At 35.6% G+C, this 20,727-nt stretch overlaps 1 protein-coding gene across 1 annotated transcript in view; it reads right to left on the bottom strand.

The window, feature by feature from the left end:
* Positions 1-2,350: 2,350 nt before the first annotated feature.
* LOC133532122 (segmentation protein even-skipped) overlaps positions 2,351-20,727 on the bottom strand; it is a 44,430-nt gene continuing 26,053 nt past the window's right edge. Inside the window, exons 2-4 of the mRNA XM_061870651.1 lie at positions 10,680-10,743; positions 9,913-10,045; positions 2,351-4,410 (exon numbers count right to left, since the gene is read on the bottom strand). Of these exons, the coding sequence (XP_061726635.1) occupies positions 4,108-4,410; positions 9,913-10,045; positions 10,680-10,743 (500 nt within the window). The 3' untranslated portion in view covers positions 2,351-4,107. The remainder of the gene's footprint in view (positions 4,411-9,912; positions 10,046-10,679; positions 10,744-20,727) is intronic.

Here is a 20,727-nt window from a genome sequence, read left to right as displayed (position 1 = left end):
GGGTGTCTATACGCGGCGGGCGTACAGCGACCTACGAGTGCAGTACAACAACGCTTTCAGGATGCTGATGGGGCTGTCTCGACACTGTAGCGCCTCCGGGATGTTTGCGGAGGCGGAAGTCGACGGCTTTGCGGCTATCATGCGGAAGCGGTGCGCCTCTTTGCTTAGCCGCTGGCGGGGCAGCGCTAACAGTATCATGATAGCGTTGTTGGACAGGTGGGACTCCCCTCTGCTGCAGCGGTGGACAAAACTCCACTCTGTTGCAAAATAACTCTGTACTTAGGTTAAAATTATTTTGTTATTCCCCTAACACTACACAACAACACTGGATCAACTATGGATTTTTATCTGAAATAAAATAATTTTATTTATTATTATTTATTTATTTAATACAATGAAAGTATAGTATGTACATTATAGTCTGACTATACATACGTACCTATTCATAAAGTAAATTAGCTAAAATACATTCATTGGAGGAGGATATCCCAATATGGACCGGCAAGAAACTCGGCGGGACACATCTTTTCAAAACATTGCATCTTATAATTAACATGCATTAAATAAGAAAAAGAAATACAATTTTGATTACTATATATTCATCTCATTTCTTTTATTTTCCTTTTGTAAGAACTCGATATGTTTTCTGAAAGAGCTACATATTCGTATGATTTGATGTACATATATGTATATTTTTAAATCAAACTTCCAAAAGAAAAGAACCTACTGCATGTAATTGCATGATTTCTATAGTAAATTAAATTGTATTTTTTTTACTGCATGTTAACTATAAGATGTAATGTTTTGAAAAGATGTGTCCCGCCGAGTTTCTTGCTTGCCCCATATTGGGATAACCTCTACAATTTTGAAGGGATTTAAATCTTCTCGGGTCAGAGGTGTAGGGTTAGAGCCGGTGTAGCTTTATTTGACGTTCATAAGCGCATTGTAATAGCCTACTTGAATAATAAACTATCTTTATCTTTATTTTATCTTTACATATTTTGAAAATGACACTAAGATGACAACTGTGGAATGAACAGTCGCCAGTGGTATTTCCGGACGGTTATACCTTCAAGAAAAGAAGCGTAATCCCATCTCAAAAGCCGTCAACGCACTTGTAAGCCCGTTGGTGTTGCAGGTGTCCATTTGAGATGGTTATTACTAGTGTTTTCCTATACAACCCGTGAGCATTGCGAGACACTTTAACTAAGCATTCCTGGTAATATTTAGAAACTAAAATGTCGTATAAAATTTTCTGGATTAGGCCTAGTTTCAGAGATAATTAAATGTTTTTCGAAATCATTCTTTCACCATAAGTCGGTACAAAATACATTTTTGACTGCGGTATTGCCACTTTGAGTTCGAGTCTGGACATACCTATTGATTGACATCGAAAAATTAAAAAAATGTATTCGAGAGGCTACCCCCAAATAAACAAAATAACTTTTTAGGTAATTTTAGCTTATGTGTTTATCAATAAAAATTACGTTTTATGTACAGGAGTGTTAAAAAAAAATACAAAAATAAATATTTTTTTTGTCGAATTTAACAAAAAGTCATATAACATTTTTTGCTTCTGTTGCCATCTGGAATGCACCGTTAAAATCTCTCGCAATGCTCACGGCAATAAGGTCGTGTATACATATTTTGGGACTTTGTTCGTATCGATATTTTCAGACGTGACTGTACCTACTCGTATGGTTGATGGTAGGTATTATGATTTGTATTAAACATTGAAACAACGAAATAAATTTATAAATAACTTCTTTTTTAATTTAAAATGTTACTATTTACAATCTTATTTCCTACAATAAAACATTTCACTAATCTATTATGAACACTAATGAAGTCTATACATGCTTTTTACAAGAATCCAGTGCCTGCTTGCAATTAAAAAGTTTAGAGGAAAAATATCTATAACCGATCAAACAACTTTGTCATTAGAAAAAAGGCGCGAAATTAAAATTTTCTATCGGACGATAACCTTTGTGCCTACATTTTTTAAATTTGTAGCTTTTTTCTACTGACAGAAATGGCTTGACAGACTATAATTACAAAAAGGCATTGGAGGTAAATCAGCCATTGAAAGCTGACAGATAATAAATTTATTTACATTTCAAAAAACGCCTCTGTATTTTGTATTGCACTATGAGGCGTTTTACTTTGGTTTTTACATTTATTCTATCCTATATTTATATATTTTTCACATAAAACATTTCCTAAGATTTATGTAATAAGAGGAGTATTATGTATAATCCATTTTAAGAGGAATTCCTAGTTGCGATTTTTCCATACAAACGCTTTCGACTGTTTCCTCCCTGGATTTTTAACCCTGAATTAATAAGATTAATATCATCAATATCTATGCCGCTGTTTTGCTTTTTTGGATTATTTTATTTTAAAGAAACTTACAGCGCCTCGATAATCGCAAAAACGGCTCAATTGAATTGGCTTCAAAAAAAGGTGCAGTATACAAATATGACCACAAATATCCAAAAAATCAAAACATAGGTTATTTCTTCCTCTTGCAGTTTCCAAAATTTCATAATGATTGGTTGAAACAGTCGAGAACGAAACATCGATTTTTGAGTTTTTTGCGTGGGAATTTTAGTCCGAGCTGCAGTTGTCATGGCACGCACGCACTCCGGCCCACCGCAGCGCGACAGAAACATAGCTTCAAAAATTCGAGATTTGAAAAGTTGCTCAACTAGGAATTGCTCTTAACAGTATAATTTATCACTCGCTTGGCTTTGAATTCGTCAGAAACAAGTATAAGTTATAAAAAATACGAAGGAATATCATCAAACGAGTGATATTACAAAATTGTGTTCAGACTATTTTATGGAATGGTAGAATAATATTAAATTAAATTCTTAAATCATACAGTTAAACTATTTTATTGGCTACGACGTGGCGCTACGAACGTAGCTTAGCGGTAAATGTATGATGGACTGATTCGAACTTAAAGATACGTCAAATAACGCTAATATTTAACCCCTTACCACATATGAAACCATATATGGCGGATATAACATTCAATTCTATTGGCAAGTATTAAAGTTCAAATTTCAACTAATATTTTTTATTACTTACATGCAGTAGCTAGGGGTTAAGCTGTAAAATTTTGCATATATTTTAGTAGGCACTTTTTTAAAAATACTAACATTTATTGAATAATCAGAAATATTTTTTATTAACCATAATTATGAATGAGGAGTGAAAATTTGCGATAAAAAAGCTGGTAACCCCCAAAAATACTATGCATTTGACATTTTGAAAGACCTCCGTCTACACTAGAAGTTTAACGCGTTATTAAACGCGTTAGCCCTCATTAACGAACTTCGGTATTCGCGGTAGGCCCTCTGTGCTTGGAAATTGGTAAATGGGTGAATCAACCTTTTAGTATTACCCTGATTTTATTGTATTTAAATTTACGAAACATGCAATTTTACTTATAAGCCATTTCCATAATGGATCGCTAAACAATGGGTCTACTAAACATTTTAACAAAACGTGATACAACATGTTTGCTACAACATGTTGTCCCTTGGATAACGGGACAGAAAAACACTAAAAAGTCAATCCATCCAAATACATTTGTTTGAAGAAACGTCACTTTGACACTAACATATCTAATGCATATTGTATCATTTTTCTTTGCATCAAAATGTTGTCGAGCGTTCTCGACTTAAAATACGTGAGTGATCCGTTTTAACATATTTAATATAAAATGTTGTCCCCTGGAAAACGGGACAGAAAAACACTAAAAAGTCAATCCATCCAAATATTTTTGTTGGAAGAAACATATCTAATGCATATGGTATCTATTTCTTTGCATCATAATGTTGTCCCTCGGAAAACGGGACAGAAAAACACTAAAAAGTATTTTTGATGGAAGAAACGTCACCTTTGACTCTGACATATCTAATCCATATCGCATCTTTAGTAAATTTTTGACGTATCTTAAAGTTCGGGCCGAAAGCCAATGTAACTTTAAATAATTTAAATTGTATCGTTATTTTAACAGTTTGTATTTAAATTAAAAATCACTGGATTTCACTATTTTACAAGTACATAACAATCAAACGCAATAAATAACCTAAAAACCTACTTGTCTACATTTAAATTGAAGTTGGAGTACTGTGGTCGTATCTCGGGGTTGACAGGCGAGGGGGGTGTGGGGGGGATGTATGGGTAGCGGGGGTAGTACGGGTAGTTGCCGGGGATGAGCTGGGGGTTGTGGAAGGGGGGTATGATCGGGGAGGGGTAGGGGTAGGGCAGGCCGACGGAGGACGCGGCGGCTTGTAGGATTGACGCCGCGAAGGCTGGGTCGCTATACACGGCGGCGTATGGCCATGCAACCGCGATGCGTTGACGCTTGTCTTTCATTCTTCGGTTTTGAAACCATACCTGGAGAAAGAAGACATGGTTTAGTAAATTGAGTCAATAAAATAAAGTACATAATATATTTTTATAAATGCATACTCTATTTTTATTAATAGACTAATTATTATTTTATCTGGGAATAACAACATAATACATATAAAACTTAAAATCTAAATCTAAAAATAAATAAAACTAATCTTAAAATAAATAATTAAAAACTATCCCCTGCGGCATGGTGCCGTAGATGCTGGCAGCATTTCCTCGTTGTAACGCAATACTTATTCTCTGTGCGAGGAAGCTGCCAGCTCTACGATCACCGGTAGCGTCTTCTATTTTTTTGGCTAATTCCTTAAATAGTGTAGATGCATTCGGACCCCACGGGCCAAGGGTCTCGACGCCAAAAGGTACGAAATCGTATTCGGGGCCGAGACCCCTATATTTGATCTATTGTTATTATTTATTTATGTAGTTTATAAGTATGGTTTGCTTTTTGTATCCATTCAATTTTTTTTTCTCTGCACCAATTCTAGGTATCTCTAGGCCCTATGGTTGACTGGTAGAGAATGCCATTTGGCATTAAGTCCGCCATTTGTACATTGATATATATATATTGTGCAATAAAGTTTTAATAAATAAATAATAACGCAACAGTAACTATAAATAAACAGAAATATAATAATAATAATAACTAAAAATAAACAAAAAGGCTTATAAATAAAAAAGTTTTTCATATGACAATAAAGGTGTAATTTTATAGAAAATCGCTTCTCATTTCGCTAGTAGATATTTATATTTTTAAGTTTTTTATAAAGTTGCATTTTATCAACGAGTCTGGCAAAATAATTTGATGCTAATTTTGAGTTGTGTTCTTTGTGGCTGGTAGAATTGACTTTTAAATAATGATTTTGAATGATACATAGTTAATAACGTTCATTTGAATTTGATTTGGATTTATTGTTGGTATTTTCCTCGCGTTGGTGTGGTGATATATATTTGACAGTACATATGGTGCTACTTTCCCGCACGCGTGCGGAAATGAGCACTTACTGTGCATATTTTGAAACTTTAAAAGACATATGTACTGTATAACGTTATATTATACACGTGCGAATAGGTAATTGGTAACTCGTGGTGATAAATTAAAGCACAACCAAAGGGAGTGTTTTAAATCGACACGAGTTGTGAATTACCTATTCGCACATGTATCGTACAACGTTTTACAGTACATATGGCCCTTTAAATGTTCGACACAGTAACATAATACGCTAATTATCGCACTAGTGCGGTAAAGTAGCACCATATGTACTGTAAATAACTAGTACAGTACATATGATGCTGCTTTAACGCACTAGTGAGATAATTAGCACATTACGTAAAAAAAAATGACCATATGTAGGTAATTCGCAACTAGTGTCAATAAGTGAAAACACGACCGTACCTATTTTTCGCACTTGTATCGTAATGTACTATTGTGTAGGTTATGTCTTGGTCAGTATTTTTTTTATATTTTATATTAAATTTACTCCGTAATAATAATTTAAAGACCCTAGTTATAACCATGTAGTAGATATTATTTAGCGTCGTAGAGCGTCTACGACGCTACGCCGTAGCGGTTCTACGAAATTATACGCGTTAATTAAACCAAAGTACGTAAGTGAGAAAGTAGCCTTTTTCATTAGTCTCTTTGTCTTATTCTAAAGATGGCCGCGATGAATGAATTTAAATGATACAGAACAATGAGGTGTGAATCATTTAAAGGCCTCACGCAATTTAAATAGCTAGCACATACGGTTACGACCCGATTTGAAGAATGAGATACGATAACGATAAGTTCTGGTTTAGATAAGTTCTCATTTAGATATCGTTTGTATGTCGTATTAATCGACAGAGGCAGCTCGATTCGGGCAACCAATATCACTTTGACGTTAGAAATATCGTAAAACGTCAATTTTGACATGTCGTTTAGTTACCGATCTTTTAAAGATCTTTCCAAGATCTTAAACGTGTCTTAATCATTCTTCGAATCGGGCCGTTAGTCATACTGGGGGATTTCGTTGTCTGATCATGCTCTGAGGTGAATATACCTATAGGTCAACCTGTTTTTTTTTGTATCTGTTTGTATGTTTTCAAATATTCTTATCATATTTTTTTTTTGTATTTCGACGTTCAGAGACTTTATAGATCTCTAAGTAATAAATGTAATATTAATAATTTAGTTTGTTTTTAAATTTTCAGTTAAGTATTTTATAATTATAATTGTTGATGTGCTTTTTTTGCTTGTATATAAATTCCATGTTGACATGTAAATGAATAAATGTTGAAGTTTAAACATTTTGTACTATAGGCTAACCCAGAAATTGTGAATAATCAGAAATAACATACCATAGAATGTATTAACATAATATATGATTCACTAAAATACACGTGTGTTTTTTTTTGCCTTTTCGATATAGATCCATAGTAAAAGTCGTTCAGTATGATTTTATTAAGCTCTCAGAGAATCAGACGTCAGACCATCTACTGTACATATCTTAAATTTGGATATTTTCAACAAAATAATGAAAAGAAATCAAGAAAAAATAAAATAAAGGCTAACTTCATAATGAAACCGCAAACTGAGAGAAATCCAACAGATGTTTGCTTTTAAACACTAAAACGCCAATAAAACGTACATATTTATATTTGCAGTGCGAGAAACGCTCAAGCCATCTAAAATCATCAACGCAAAATAATGGTTCCCATCACACTGTAAAATGACCATTTGTAAACCTTATTCGTATAGACATAAGACTCACTGATGCTCAGTTGAGAGCTGTTATTACAAAGTACACACACAAAGCGACGTCAAACTTAAAACTTAAAACCTCCTTTGTCCACAAGATGGCGGCCGCGTTGCTAATTGGCGGGAATTCTTGCGAAATTTCCAAACCATAGACAAGATTATCGCTTTTCATAAACCTGTTAATTGTAATAATAAAATTGAAATGAAGTGCGAACGAAATTAGACTTGTCGTGTTTATAGATACTATAAAAGTCCATCACAATAAACAAATAGAAGAAATTTCGATTTTTACGACACATCATGTGGTAGCCACGGTTTAATTTAATAGTTTTTAATTGGTATTGCCGCCATAAAACAGATGCGCGCATAGACAACCGATGAAGTCTTCATATACACACTAATAGCTAGTTTATGGTTAGTTTTTTTTTAATGTTCATTAGAGGTTGCTACTGAATAATTCCGGCGCTGTTTGATACATCGACAAATTAGCGGGAATGTAAAATTCGAATGAAGCTATAAAAACACATGTTTTTATTCGGCCGCTGCTTTCTTTTTACTTGGAAGTGATAATTGAGATTATGACTGGCTGCGAGGAATTTAGACTTCATCGTTAAAAAATACTTGTCATGTTTGAATTTATAATGTTCGTTTTGATTAGGTATAACCGTTATAAATGTGTTCCGGGAATTCGTAATGTAAATAAAAATAAGTTAGAGTTAGATCAAGTTAAGTTGGTTGCAAGACTGCAAGTGTCATTTTAAACGTCATATGAAATAATGACGTATAAATAACACTTGCACAGTTTGGGCTATCAAAATCGCTGCCAACTTGGTCCTTAACTCTATTTCTCTGGCTCACTTTTTTGTATACCATACCAGCGTTCATAAACAAACAAAAAACAATGAGTAAGTAATTATTTTTTAAATAAAACTTTTCTTTTATGCTATGTTATGTTACTTGTAGTTTTCTCTTTTTTTTCCACGAATAATCGCTCTTTATTCTATTCTATTCTATTCAAACAAAGAGTATTTAAGCGTTAAACTAGATTTCACAAATCATTGTACATCAATTATCGCTTTTGTTTCAAAAATGGAATGCGTTTAGCGTGTACAGTCGACGTCAAAAATATGTTTACACTTTTGCACCTTATACCTTTGCAATAAGGCGAAAAATGTAAACATATCTTTGACGTTGCCTGTACAGTATCTTCACACGTTCATATCGTGATTCTGCGAATTATCGAGAGCCCATAAAACGTTCGTGATGGAAATTATTGTGTGTCTAATTGAAGCATCATACAGCGCCATATACAGCCTTCCGCGGCACAGATAAATGGGCCAATTCGAGCGTATGATTTCGGTTCGACGTACCGAACTTTGAATTCAAATGTACATAGTATGGAAGGTAGAGGCAAGGAACAGAATCTCCTTAGGCAGAACTGTTGCAAAAGTGTCCAGCTGTCAGCTATAAATAATAGTTCCAAATCTCTTCAGGGTAGCGCTAGAGTAGCTAAGAACCTAGGCGTTAGTGACGGAGTGAAGTGCGCTGTCTATGATTTGATTTTTTTTCAAGATTTCTTGGTATTGTAGCGCCACCTATTTAAGGTTTTTCGATGACACTTTTTGGTACATGGAGATTCCATTCCTTACTTCCACCTTCCATAGACTTAAACTTTATTACTATTGTCAAAGAATGATTAATAACGAATGCCGTTGTTTTTATCTGAATTAAAAAATAGGTTTAATCTTCACCGTTTTGTATATTTCATTTAAACGTTACAACATAATTGTGCAGTCGAAATAACGAAGTAACGAAATTGTCACTAACATAATAATTGACAAAAGGCCGTTTTCATGTAGGACATCGCGTGGGCTGTAGAAGTTCGCAACTCTATGAAATGTTACTACGTAGGTAGTACTAGTTACGAAAAATATGCATATTTTATTTAAAGTAGGTAAATTAAGATGAGAATCTCTGTAAAAATACTAAGATCTGTCGACCAAAATATTGTTTTAGAAATACACTTGTAAAATTATTGTCAATTCGAATTGAGAAGCTGATTAGGAATTAATGATGGCTCTTAAAACCTGATGTTTAAAAGCTCTTGAAGCTTTCATACATAGAAGAAAACTATATAATTTTTGAAATAAGAACAAGATGTCTCAACTGATATATCTTCCTCTGAAACCGCTTCACAGTGAGCGACCGTACACTAGCGTGTTTTGAGCGCCGACGTCTAATTAGTGCTATGGAAAGTGGTCTTCAGCAGCAGTCACAGAGTTATCTAGACGCTAATGCTCGGTAGACGCTAGCGTGGGGTCTCTCTAAAACTTTTGAACGCCAAGAACATTTAAAGGCGTCGTTTATAGTCGTGCCAAGCGCCAAGGATAACTTTAGGTGTTATGGCGGACGCTGTCAAAGTAACCTTCACACTTTATTAGCTCGCTTTTGGGAGCTTGGTGTTTGAGTGACGTTTGTGTTTAAATAAAGCGTTCATAAGGTTAACTTGTCATGGTGAATAGGGAGCGTGCATGAACTGTAGGAGGCAGCACAGGAGCCGTCAGATTTTAGCGAGGCGTAAATGTGATGTTTATTGTTCCGATGTAGCCCACAAGATGGCAGAACCTACTATGCACAAGAAAACACGTGACGTGTAAATGTACATGTTTATGGTTCTGATTCAGGCCACAAGATGGCAGACCCTCCAACGCGCACGGTCCCTATAGGGAATTGTAAGAACCTACCTTGATGGTGGACTCAGGGAGGTTAAGCTGCGCAGCGAGCTCGCAACGTCGCGGTCTGGAAACGTAGTTCTCCTTGAAGAATTCCTTCTCAAGCCGTGCCAGTTGCTCCCGCGTGAATGCGGTGCGGTATCGCCTGTGGACATATGCTGGATTAGAACCAGTCTTTCAACCAGTCGGGCGACTTGTTTAAACAGTAGTGTACTGAAATCAGATTTTTTACCGATACCGAAGGTTCAGTTTTGCACTAGTTTCGATCGAAACCGAACCTAAGGCTGGAAGGCCATTTTTATGATATTTTCCCAACAGTTTAGGTAGAATGTGAAGACAGCCTGCCAACGCCATGTAAAGGGCTTATTACACTGATCCTGCCATCGGACGGCGAACGATCAATATTTCGGCTGCGAAATCGGGCCCGATGACTCTTCAAGGGGTTTTTCGTTTTAGGAAATATCAGCATATATATTTCTTGATGTTAAAAAATAGTTCAACTGCAAAAATATCAAACAAATATTTTTGGCACTTCAAAACAAATAATTTTTTATATGTTCTTATATTTCGTGAAACGGAAAATTATCTTGCTCTGGCTCTCGATTAATCGTAACGCTCGATGGCAGGATAAGTGTAATAAGCGCTTAATACACACTATGGCTTGTCCAATTCGCCATAGTATTACTATGGCGTACTTGATCTTCGAAAAGCGGACAGGTTATAACAGTAACCGTTTTGGCCCGCTTTTCCGGAAAAAGTATATTATAAAGAGTTCTTACCTTATATTTGGGTCTGGCACCGAATTTGAGTTCGTCATTTGTTCCGACTGCGGACTGAGTGATTCTGTAGACAAGGAAAGTCTCAAATTATAATCCGTTTTAAAAATAACCTCTTAAACTTCTGGTTTCCAGAGGACCGATTATCTATTCGAAAAAGCTACCGCATTTATAAAGGGTTACAACTGTTACAAGTACACTCTTCAGTCTCGTAATCTTAATTACACCAGACTCCAGAAACACAAAGCGAGCCGCGATTAAAAAAAAAACTAATTAGTCTATGGAATTGAGTTATCAAAAAAACGTTCGGAAGCCGCGGCGAAGGTGCTAATTGTACGCAGCCAACGTTTCAAAAGGAATACATTAACACAATGCAAACACAAATAAGCTGTTGTCTAATTAAATGTTTTCCCATGTGTGTTCCCGCCATTATATGCTGGCCACAAAGAAACCGGCAGCCATTGCCGCTCAATTTAAGAAAAAGTGGCACCGAAACGCCGCCTTTACAGATCTGATTATGTTGAAGTGGTTCTAAATTTAAACGGCTGCCGCTATTGACACTGGCCGTTAAAACACAACTCCATTGTCTATGCTAAACGGGGAATTAAGACGCTTCTAAATTTAAAATCTTTCGAATCATAGACGTCGCCACAAACTTGTAAAAAAACTGCAACCATATTAAGACATCGTTATTGAGAATTTATCACCACTTTGAATATTACAAACACATGATGTTTTTTTTTTAATCGGGCCGGCGTCTGGGCCACTTGAAGCGTTCCCATGCTGGGTGGCGACAGCGTACTTAAACCAATTTGCAACGTCTAGCCTCGCTTCCTCTCATTCAAAACGTTGTTGTCAAACAAACTTTTTTCGAATCGTAACATATTCTGACTCTATGGTCACCAGCTGCGCTATTATGGCGTGTGTCTGTTTTTGAAAAAAGAACGAGGAAACGAAACAAGATTTAAAAAGCTTCCGTTTGAGAGCTTCCGTCCGTATTTTTTCGATACGTTTTATAACCGCATAAAATAAAATGCTAATTGTTTTTGAAAGTAGCGAACGGAAAAGTTTTCAGTTGGGTTTGGTTCTTCGACTCGTATATTAAGCAACAACTACACCAACTACTAAATGTCCTAACAGAACACCCACTTCCCTTCACTTAGTCTCTTAAAAATGCCGTAATGAAGTGTGTCATTTAGAAGAATAATGTCGAAACGTTTCTCCGTCTTTGTCCGCGCTAATTGGAAGAAACAACGAATTCTGACTGTTCAGAGGAAAAAGCCGTGAGTACGGTCATGTAAGCCGCCGAGTTGAACGTTATTGATGATTAAGGAAATTTTAACTTAAAAAAAATAGTTTTTTTTTACAACACAATACAAATACTCTTTACCGCACCCCTCAATAGAAAAAAATGATACAACAAGAAAACAGCAAAATAAATGGAGGTAAATAACAGGCTCTCTTACCGCCAAAAAGCGATCCCTTTTAGACAATCTTTAGATACCTATCTAGAATCTACGCAGTTATCCCGATACATATTTACTTGTTGATTGGCATTTTCCGATATACCTAAGTATATGAGTGTCATTTTGGTTACGATACGGCCCCTGCTCTGTTCTTCAGCTCTTGAGCGATCATGTAAACACACCTTAACATGAAACCAACCATAGACCACGAGTGACGAAACAACCTTTTCACACGCGGCCATCATTCGTCTAACGACCACTTGTCTATGGATCGGTTAGCGCCTGCGCGTTGCCAATAATTTGATGGCGCAATGTTTGATTTTAAACGGGGCTTCTTAAAGGATCCTTTGTATATTTTTTGGTTATGTAATCACTAATTACTGTACCCCTAGTGTAAATATTTTCGACAGCGAAACGTGACGTACGCGTTTGCGTTAAGTGTCATTTTGTATGAGATTTTTGACTTTCCAAAACGTCCCGCTTGGCGCGTGTAACCTCCCCTACCTACCAAAATGTACCTCACCTTAAGCTGATACCACCCTTAAATTCTACCCTCATAATTTTACCCCAACAATAATTTTACCTTGACAATTATTTGGCCAAGTGATCGTCTAGTTAAAGGTTAGGACCCCTCGAAGTGAACCGCGGTTCCCTAGATTCTTTAATGAGTAACAACTAAATCTTGGACTCTGATTCTACCTGATTAAGTATTACCTAGATGTTAAGACTCGGAAATTTACTATACTAAATAATTTATTATGATGATAGGAAATAATCGATAGGATATTATGTTAAGATTCAACCTTCAGCAAAATACCGTAAGACTAAGTTATTCCAAACCTTTTTCTATATTAAATATGACACCTTATAAGTAGAATGAAAATATATAACCATCGACAAGGTATGAGCAGTGTCGTGGTAAAGGATATAGGCTCCGCCCACACGCGCAAGGTCGTAGACGACGGGAGTAGCCTTAAATTACAAATACAGAAACGTCAATGTGATTTTTGAAGTAATTTAAAATATGCTTATATTAAATCGTTAGAAAAGTAATGCAGCATGTAAGATAATATAAAAATAGTATTGCAGCATGTAAGATAATATAAAAATAGTATTGCAGCATGTAAGATAATATAAATATAAAAATATTTTTGGTAAAATCCTGCTACTCCTATTAAGTCTTCGGGGTAACATTGAAGCAGCACTCCTGGGTTAAGCCCATTTACACACAATTCTTTTAAAATGAAATATTATTACCTATTATCTTCTAAGCGAGGTGTGAATTATTCTCACGTGCTGCCTCTAATGCTAGATGCAGGTCTGAAGACTCTTACTCCGATTAGCAATATCAATCGGGCCACCTACTCCTATCTTATTAGCCAGACAGGCTATGACCAACGCTTCGAAACCTATGCAATCCTAGGGGCTGACGAAGAGAAGCGATAAGTATTCGTCAGACACCATTTACTTATCTTTTTTCATATCCAAAAACTAAGGCTACTAAGCCATTACCCAATCCCCATAGCTAAAGGAAGGCTGAATTCCCAGGCCTTTCAAATGTATAAACGAAGTACAAGTTTAGCTCATTATTGTACTTTATGAGATCGAAATATCAAGGTGAGCATTATTCCACTCAAAGATTCCAATGGACTGCGCTCGCCTGCCAAAGGGTCTCTAAAACAAACCATTCTTTAATCTTAGAATAGTCTGTGTTCCTAAACCCAACTTGATATTTAAGAATTGAATTTATAAATACCTTAGAACCTGATTGCAATACTCAGTACTTCGTCTCTACACCAAAAAAAACCCAGAAATAAAAATAAATAGATAAAAGATTTTACAGGTAACCTTCAATTTTCCACTCAGGATAAGTAACAGTCTGGAAGATTTAGGTAATTAGACTCCATTACCAATATTTCACTTAATATTAGCATTAGTACAAGATATAAAACCATAGCTTCTCGTCATTAGAACCTTTAAAAGAGAAATATACACCAACCAATCAACTTTATAGACCAAACCTAAGAGAGACCCTATAACAGTGTGTTTGACTCTACCCTATTCCTGCCCTTAGTCCCTAATCTAGTATGTCCAGAACACAGATCGTACTTACCATTGATCTAGTGATTTGGAACATACACAAGTGTATCCCTAAGTCTAAGTTGTAAGCATTCGGCCGACAAAACCGAGGTATAGCAAACCCTAGTGTCTGTGTGATTGGCCCCCTCCTCATCGCCACGTGGGCACGGTGGATGAGAATAGACCGCCCTAGCATGTATATAAAAACATCGGCATCCTAGCCCACACCCGCACTAGCCACATGGGAAACGCTGCCATGACTAAGACTTTGTTTGTGTTTGGTATCAATCACGACAGAAGTTTTCCCTGCAACCAGCACAAGCACGAACCAGAGTACCGAAATATATAAATATATTTAATACGGGACCTAGCCTCAATTACTGCAGACTTCAGTGAGTAGGGATTACTCCCAATGGCACGCACGTGATGCCCTCACATTCATCTAACAGCTGGACTTTGAGACTAGGGAGAGTATGCTAGCCTCTTATGTTGGTAAAGAAGAGACGCCAAGTCCTCTCAACCTGGAGCAAAAGACTTCTAAACAGCTGCAATTTGTCACCGTTAGGGAGAAGCTGCTTAGATGGACAAACTGTTAGTCCAAACAGTGATCTGGCTTTATAAAATAACAAACTAACCTCATAGAAAGGTAGTAAAATAACAAAATTAGATTTCACTAACAAAACTCACAATATAGTAACACAGATAAGAAAGTAAAGAATCTCCACCATAGCCTAAGCTTAGCATTACGACAACATTGTCCCCGCAATGCCAAACACAGACACAATCTTACAAGTTTAAATTCACTAGGATAATTCCCAGCAAACACAAACAAATAGAAAGAATAGTAGAGAAACTTGACTTACTCAAAGCCAGAGATACTGCTAGTCCGATGGTCGAAGAATGAATCCCCCCCTACCGTACTTTCCGGCCCTTTTATACTCTTTAGTAGCGACATATTAGCGACTGGCGACAAAATAGCGACATAACAGCGACTAGCGACAATATAGCGACACAATAGCGACACAATGACGACACATTGGCGACTAGCGACAATATAGCGACACAATAGCGACACAATGACGACACATTGGCGACTAGCGACAATATAGCGACACAATAGCGACACAATGACGACAGGTGAAGATTTATGACGTATTTCTAGCTTTGATGTACCAGGGCATCAAAATCAGAGAAGAGGTTGTTCGCTTCGCGGCACGTAACAACATACGATTCATGAAGAAAGGTCATAAGTTACATCTTATTTACCAATCCATACTCCCTATACAATAACGTTCATATTAATGCCAATTATCAACTGTGTCTCTTTCGCATACACGGCTCAGAGAAAGACGGAGATAATTTCAATGACGTTTACGCACACTACCTTGTTCACGCACACAATGTCGTTTACGCTCACAATGACAGCATTTGCTTAATAGTCAGTTTAAGTAGACCAAAACAATCGATAAAAAAGGGATCGTTCCAAAACCTGTCAAACATGAATATGCTAACACCATTATTTAATTTCAGGTATTATAGTTTTGTTTTCTGAAAATAACGCCTGTATTGAAATATTTTATGTTTATTATTAAGTAAGTCAATGTTTTTTGTACCAATACTTATACATTTTACATGCATGTAAGACTACAAATATTCTTTTCAAAGAAAACTAATACCAGGTAACAACTAGCGGTCTTAATATTATTTATTATTTTCGCACATTGATATAAACCAAAATAATTAATATTTACTGTATGTTACGTATTTAATTGTCATCACAAGTGGTGAAATACGGAAACGTGTCCTTCAAGTCGTAATTGTCAGAATACGCAGTGAAATTATGAATGAAAAATGCAAATGAAGAAGACTTGTTTTTTACAAGGTATTTCGTTATTTTTTATGTATTTTAATATAAAGTCGAGGCTAATATAATAGGCATATGGCTAGTCACAATCGCCCCCAAATTTAAATGTTTTTATGACTTACAGAGAAAGTCATAAAAAATTTCAATTTCCTCTAGATTAGTCGGTAAATTTCCCCCCTTTTTTAAACGTGTAGTGTGTATTCCAATACTAAGTGACTGTTAACGACTCAGCTTTGAAATCAGTTCATCAGAACTCCGTCAATGAACCAAGACAACTTTTTCCCCAGAAACCTCGCTCTGCCAGAGATACCAGATTGTGAGTCCGATAGGTCCTATTAACCCGTTCTTGCCAGCTCACCCCGGTCTCGGCGAGTATTCTTTCCCTCTGTGGACCGTACACTTCCGTAGAAGAGCATCTAATGAGACAGCAAAAACTTCCCATGCAAAACGAAGAAACCTTTAATTTTTATAAGTACGAAGCTTTCAAGTTCCATTGCCAAAATTCGAACCAAATTTCACTGCCTTATCACTCTCAGCCACGTTTTCTTGGCGCGTGCCTCATACTTAAATAAGATATACCGACCTTTAAGTTTGTTTGGGTGTGGTTTTTTTTTGTTTTTTTTTTTTTTAAACAAACTTAAATTTGACACTAGTGAGTACCTCAATATGGTACAGCGAAGATATTTTCGTCTAAACAAAAGAATTATTTAACCAAGTTAAATAAGGTAAAAATATTTGCTGATTATTACCCCTTATACCAATAAAAACAATAAATATGTTTAATTAATTCTTGAAAGGAGCCTCGTCCCTTCTAGACGCTCACGGCCCATAAAACATGTCGAATGTCGGATATATCCCATCCAAGATGAGTGTGTGGGTTTCGTAAGTGTATTCATACCTTGTAGAGTACTAACTAGAAAAATCTACCCTTTTAAATGGGTCTAATCCAATGGATTTTAACCTACTGATAAGACTTTTCCAGTTAGTTGTGTTTCCCCTTCCCCCCTTTCTGTTCCCCTGCAAACACCGACAAATCTAGTTTGATTACACTCCAGCCTTTGTCTATCTGTATCAATCCATTTTTTCCAATATAGGTACATCTGTCTACTTTACGTCCATCATCTGATATTCATACATCTCATTCATAAAAACCTCACATATTCATAACTATAAACACTCATCATGCATATACATTCCTCCTCAGTTACGCATTCACACGATTTTTACAGACAGCCAAGACTCTTGAGACGCAATCAAAAATTAAGTAAATAAAAACACAAAATTTATTATTGTACTGTCACTCGTAATATAAAAAAAAATGTAAGAAAAAAAAACATTCTGTCCTAACCCCATACTAGCCCAATACCGGTTTTATTTATTTAATAATTACCACCTGAATATATTTTTTATTAAGTATTTATTTCAATTGACACACGAAGTTTTTTTTCAAATATTATTTTTTATTGTCATATTTTATGACAACGCTCCGCAACTAATTCGCCTGCCTTTTGCTCACTAATGCCGTTGAAAAATGCAGTGTCGTTTACGCATTATACAGTAGACCATCGCATCGTGGACATGTACAGTCAATTGCCAAAAGTACCCCACCCTGTATTAAAGTTTGTATGCCGGAATTCTATGCGAATATGGAAGGATTGAATATAATTATCTACGCTGGCGCTTAGCCTACTACTACGAAGGCATTGTGCAGAATGAAAGGCCTCAGTGGACCAAAGAATGACCTCAGATGGCCGGGACCCTGAGTCACGAGGAGCCGAGCAAGAACACAAACGAATAGTATTGCTAACTGTACATACATAATATAATGAAGAGTTAATCTCGAAACACGCCCAACCATTCCACTGTCTACCCCAGAGAATCGATATGATTGCTCTTGATGTCTAACTATTGCTCTAAAAAAAAAACCACGCACTATTATGCAACAATTACATATCAGCTAGATGTCATACAATTTTTGTTCTCATTACCTTGATACCGGGAAAACTGTCCCACTGGGCAAAAGCCACTTATCTACAAAACTTGGGTTAAATTGGAATGCTATGGCAATAAAAACCTTAAATTGACTCTAGATGTACTCTGCCTCTATATGATTAAGCCATATCCTAGGCAGAATATCCTAAAATATACTCAAGAATCTATTATAAAACCAATCCGTGTGATAAAATGAAATATTAGGCATTTCTTCCCAGTAAAATTCCGAACATGTCTCAAATAGCATTTGAGATGATGATGATGATAAATAATAAATATTAATTGATCATATATGATTATTTAAATAATGAATTGAATTAAAACAAAAATTCCCGCATAATGCATCTTACAAAGGTCATTAACATGTGACATTTTCATTACATCAAAAAAAATATACCTATACATATGTAATAATTACACCCAAATTACAGCAAATATGTTTAACAAGGTTGGAACCAACAATGTACCAGTGGCGGATCGTTCAAAGAACTCGATTCCCACCTTGTCTAATTTCAGACCGTTAAGGACTTTCACAATCGGATCATGAAGAAAAGGAAAGTAAAATTAGCTCCGGGTTCCCTACGAATATTTGTGACGCGCCGCCACTGCAATGTACTTTACTCAATATATCTGCTTAATTATTTTTCTTACTTCATAGTAAAACCCAATATAAATTAAGAATGTTAAGAGCACAAAAGTTCCATGTATAAAATGTTTAATAGCAAAGAAACATAATTTTATAACATTTTTTTTTTTCATACTTACAGTATCTGCCTATGACTAACACAAGTTGCTTGTGATTTCACACATTAATGTCCTTCATTTACCACGATGCTCAGTAGGCCTTAGGACAGTTGCAACAGGAAAGTCAGTGATTGTCGTTACTTGGTTTCACCAGCGGCACCAGCGCTTGAAGTCTGGCTATGGTGTCTGTTCTTCTCCAAATTGCCCGGCATTAACTAATAATCTGGTCCCGGTATCACAATATTCACTTGAATTATAGTTCAGGTTTTCATTAATTCACTTTAACTATAACCACATTAACACTTTTCACACTATAAGACACTCCACTTTTCACTCAGATACACATAATTTAAACCCCTTTTTTTTAAATGCCTGCATTTGATATTTAAAATCAACTTATAAAGGTAAAGTTTTTCTTAAGAATTTTAAACGGAGAAAAATAATAAGCCACGTAACTACAACAAACTAAAAAAAACGAAGCCCTAAAATGATCTAAAATATAGTAATGTAATCTCAAAGTTGGCTAATCATTTAATACTGATTCACAAAAACAAAAAAAAAAACTTATTTACTCACAGTGGGATTCGAACTCAGGCAAAAAGCATTTAGCCTATATACATTAGGCAACCTACAGAACAATTACGCCACGGGAGAGTTATTGTAAGAGGTGAATTTAGCAATAGCTTTTTAGCGTAACCTTTCGCTGATTTCCTTTTGTTATTCAGGTGTTTCACACACGTACTGGCAAGTTTAATTTTTAAATGAAGAGAAAAATATATATATATATATATATTTAAAACGCAAATACACATGTTAATTAACAATCCGAAATCTCTAAAGAATTTGAGTAAATTATTATTTGACTTTATATAACGCGAACAGAAGATTTAAAATTTGTTTCATATACAAAGAACCTACAGATGTTCTTATCAAAATATTCTGTACTCACGTTTCCAATGCAATTCCTTGCTAATGTATCCACTTTTAACCACTGTTACAGCACTTATAATCAATCTCTGGGATAATATCTATATTTGTTTTTGTTCTAAACACTATCCAATTTATTTTAACACTTCCTAATGGCATATTTCTGTCTAGACAAATACTCCCGGTTACAAACCCCATTTTTTTATTATAACTAAGATCGATCACACGTCATGAACTCGATTTGCTAATACACATATTATCCTAAACTTCACAACGATTTTCATTTCTCTCACATACGGATTTCCATTATTAAAACGACCTAGGCTTATTTTTACGATCACTCGAAAACAAAAACAATTAGACAGTCTTTCCTCCATCTTCACGGCTTCAAACTGTCAAACGCATCGAAAGCGTATTTTATAGGCGGAATCTCAAAAATGTATGAGCGAAAAGCTGACTTCCCTAAACAAAACTTGTACCCGGTGCATCCTGCTGGATTGTATTTTATATTATTGATTTTTAAGAATTCATTCTTTTTATTTTCTTATTCTTAGCAAAATATACAAATAAACTTGACCATAATTATCATCGATGTTGTTGTCATGTCGATGTATCAATAATCGATGTTGTTGTCACCTAGTGCCAAGTAGCGACACTATTACGATGGTTATCTACGTATTCACTTCCGCACTCTAGTAATGTCACAGTTCGCCGTCAGATGACGCCGTAAAGATAAGCTGCCAAATTTCATTTCACAATTCGAAACACAACAGATTGGAGAAAATAAATTTTGAAATACATGCTACTGTATGATAATCGATGAATAGTACTAGCCAAAGATAAAGTAAAATAAAAAACGATGATAAATAAAACCTCCTGACTAATTAAATTACTCTAGTATTTTTGATTTTTAGCGCCACCTACTAATTAATTTTAGTCATCGATCAATCATGGAACGTCTAAGTACTTCTACTCGACA

The sequence above is a fragment of the Cydia pomonella genome, chromosome 26 (genome assembly GCF_033807575.1).
Source record: "Cydia pomonella isolate Wapato2018A chromosome 26, ilCydPomo1, whole genome shotgun sequence".
Taxonomy (NCBI): domain Eukaryota; kingdom Metazoa; phylum Arthropoda; class Insecta; order Lepidoptera; family Tortricidae; genus Cydia; species Cydia pomonella.
Note: the sequence above shows the minus strand (reverse complement) of the source record. Positions and strands in the feature narration are given on the sequence as shown.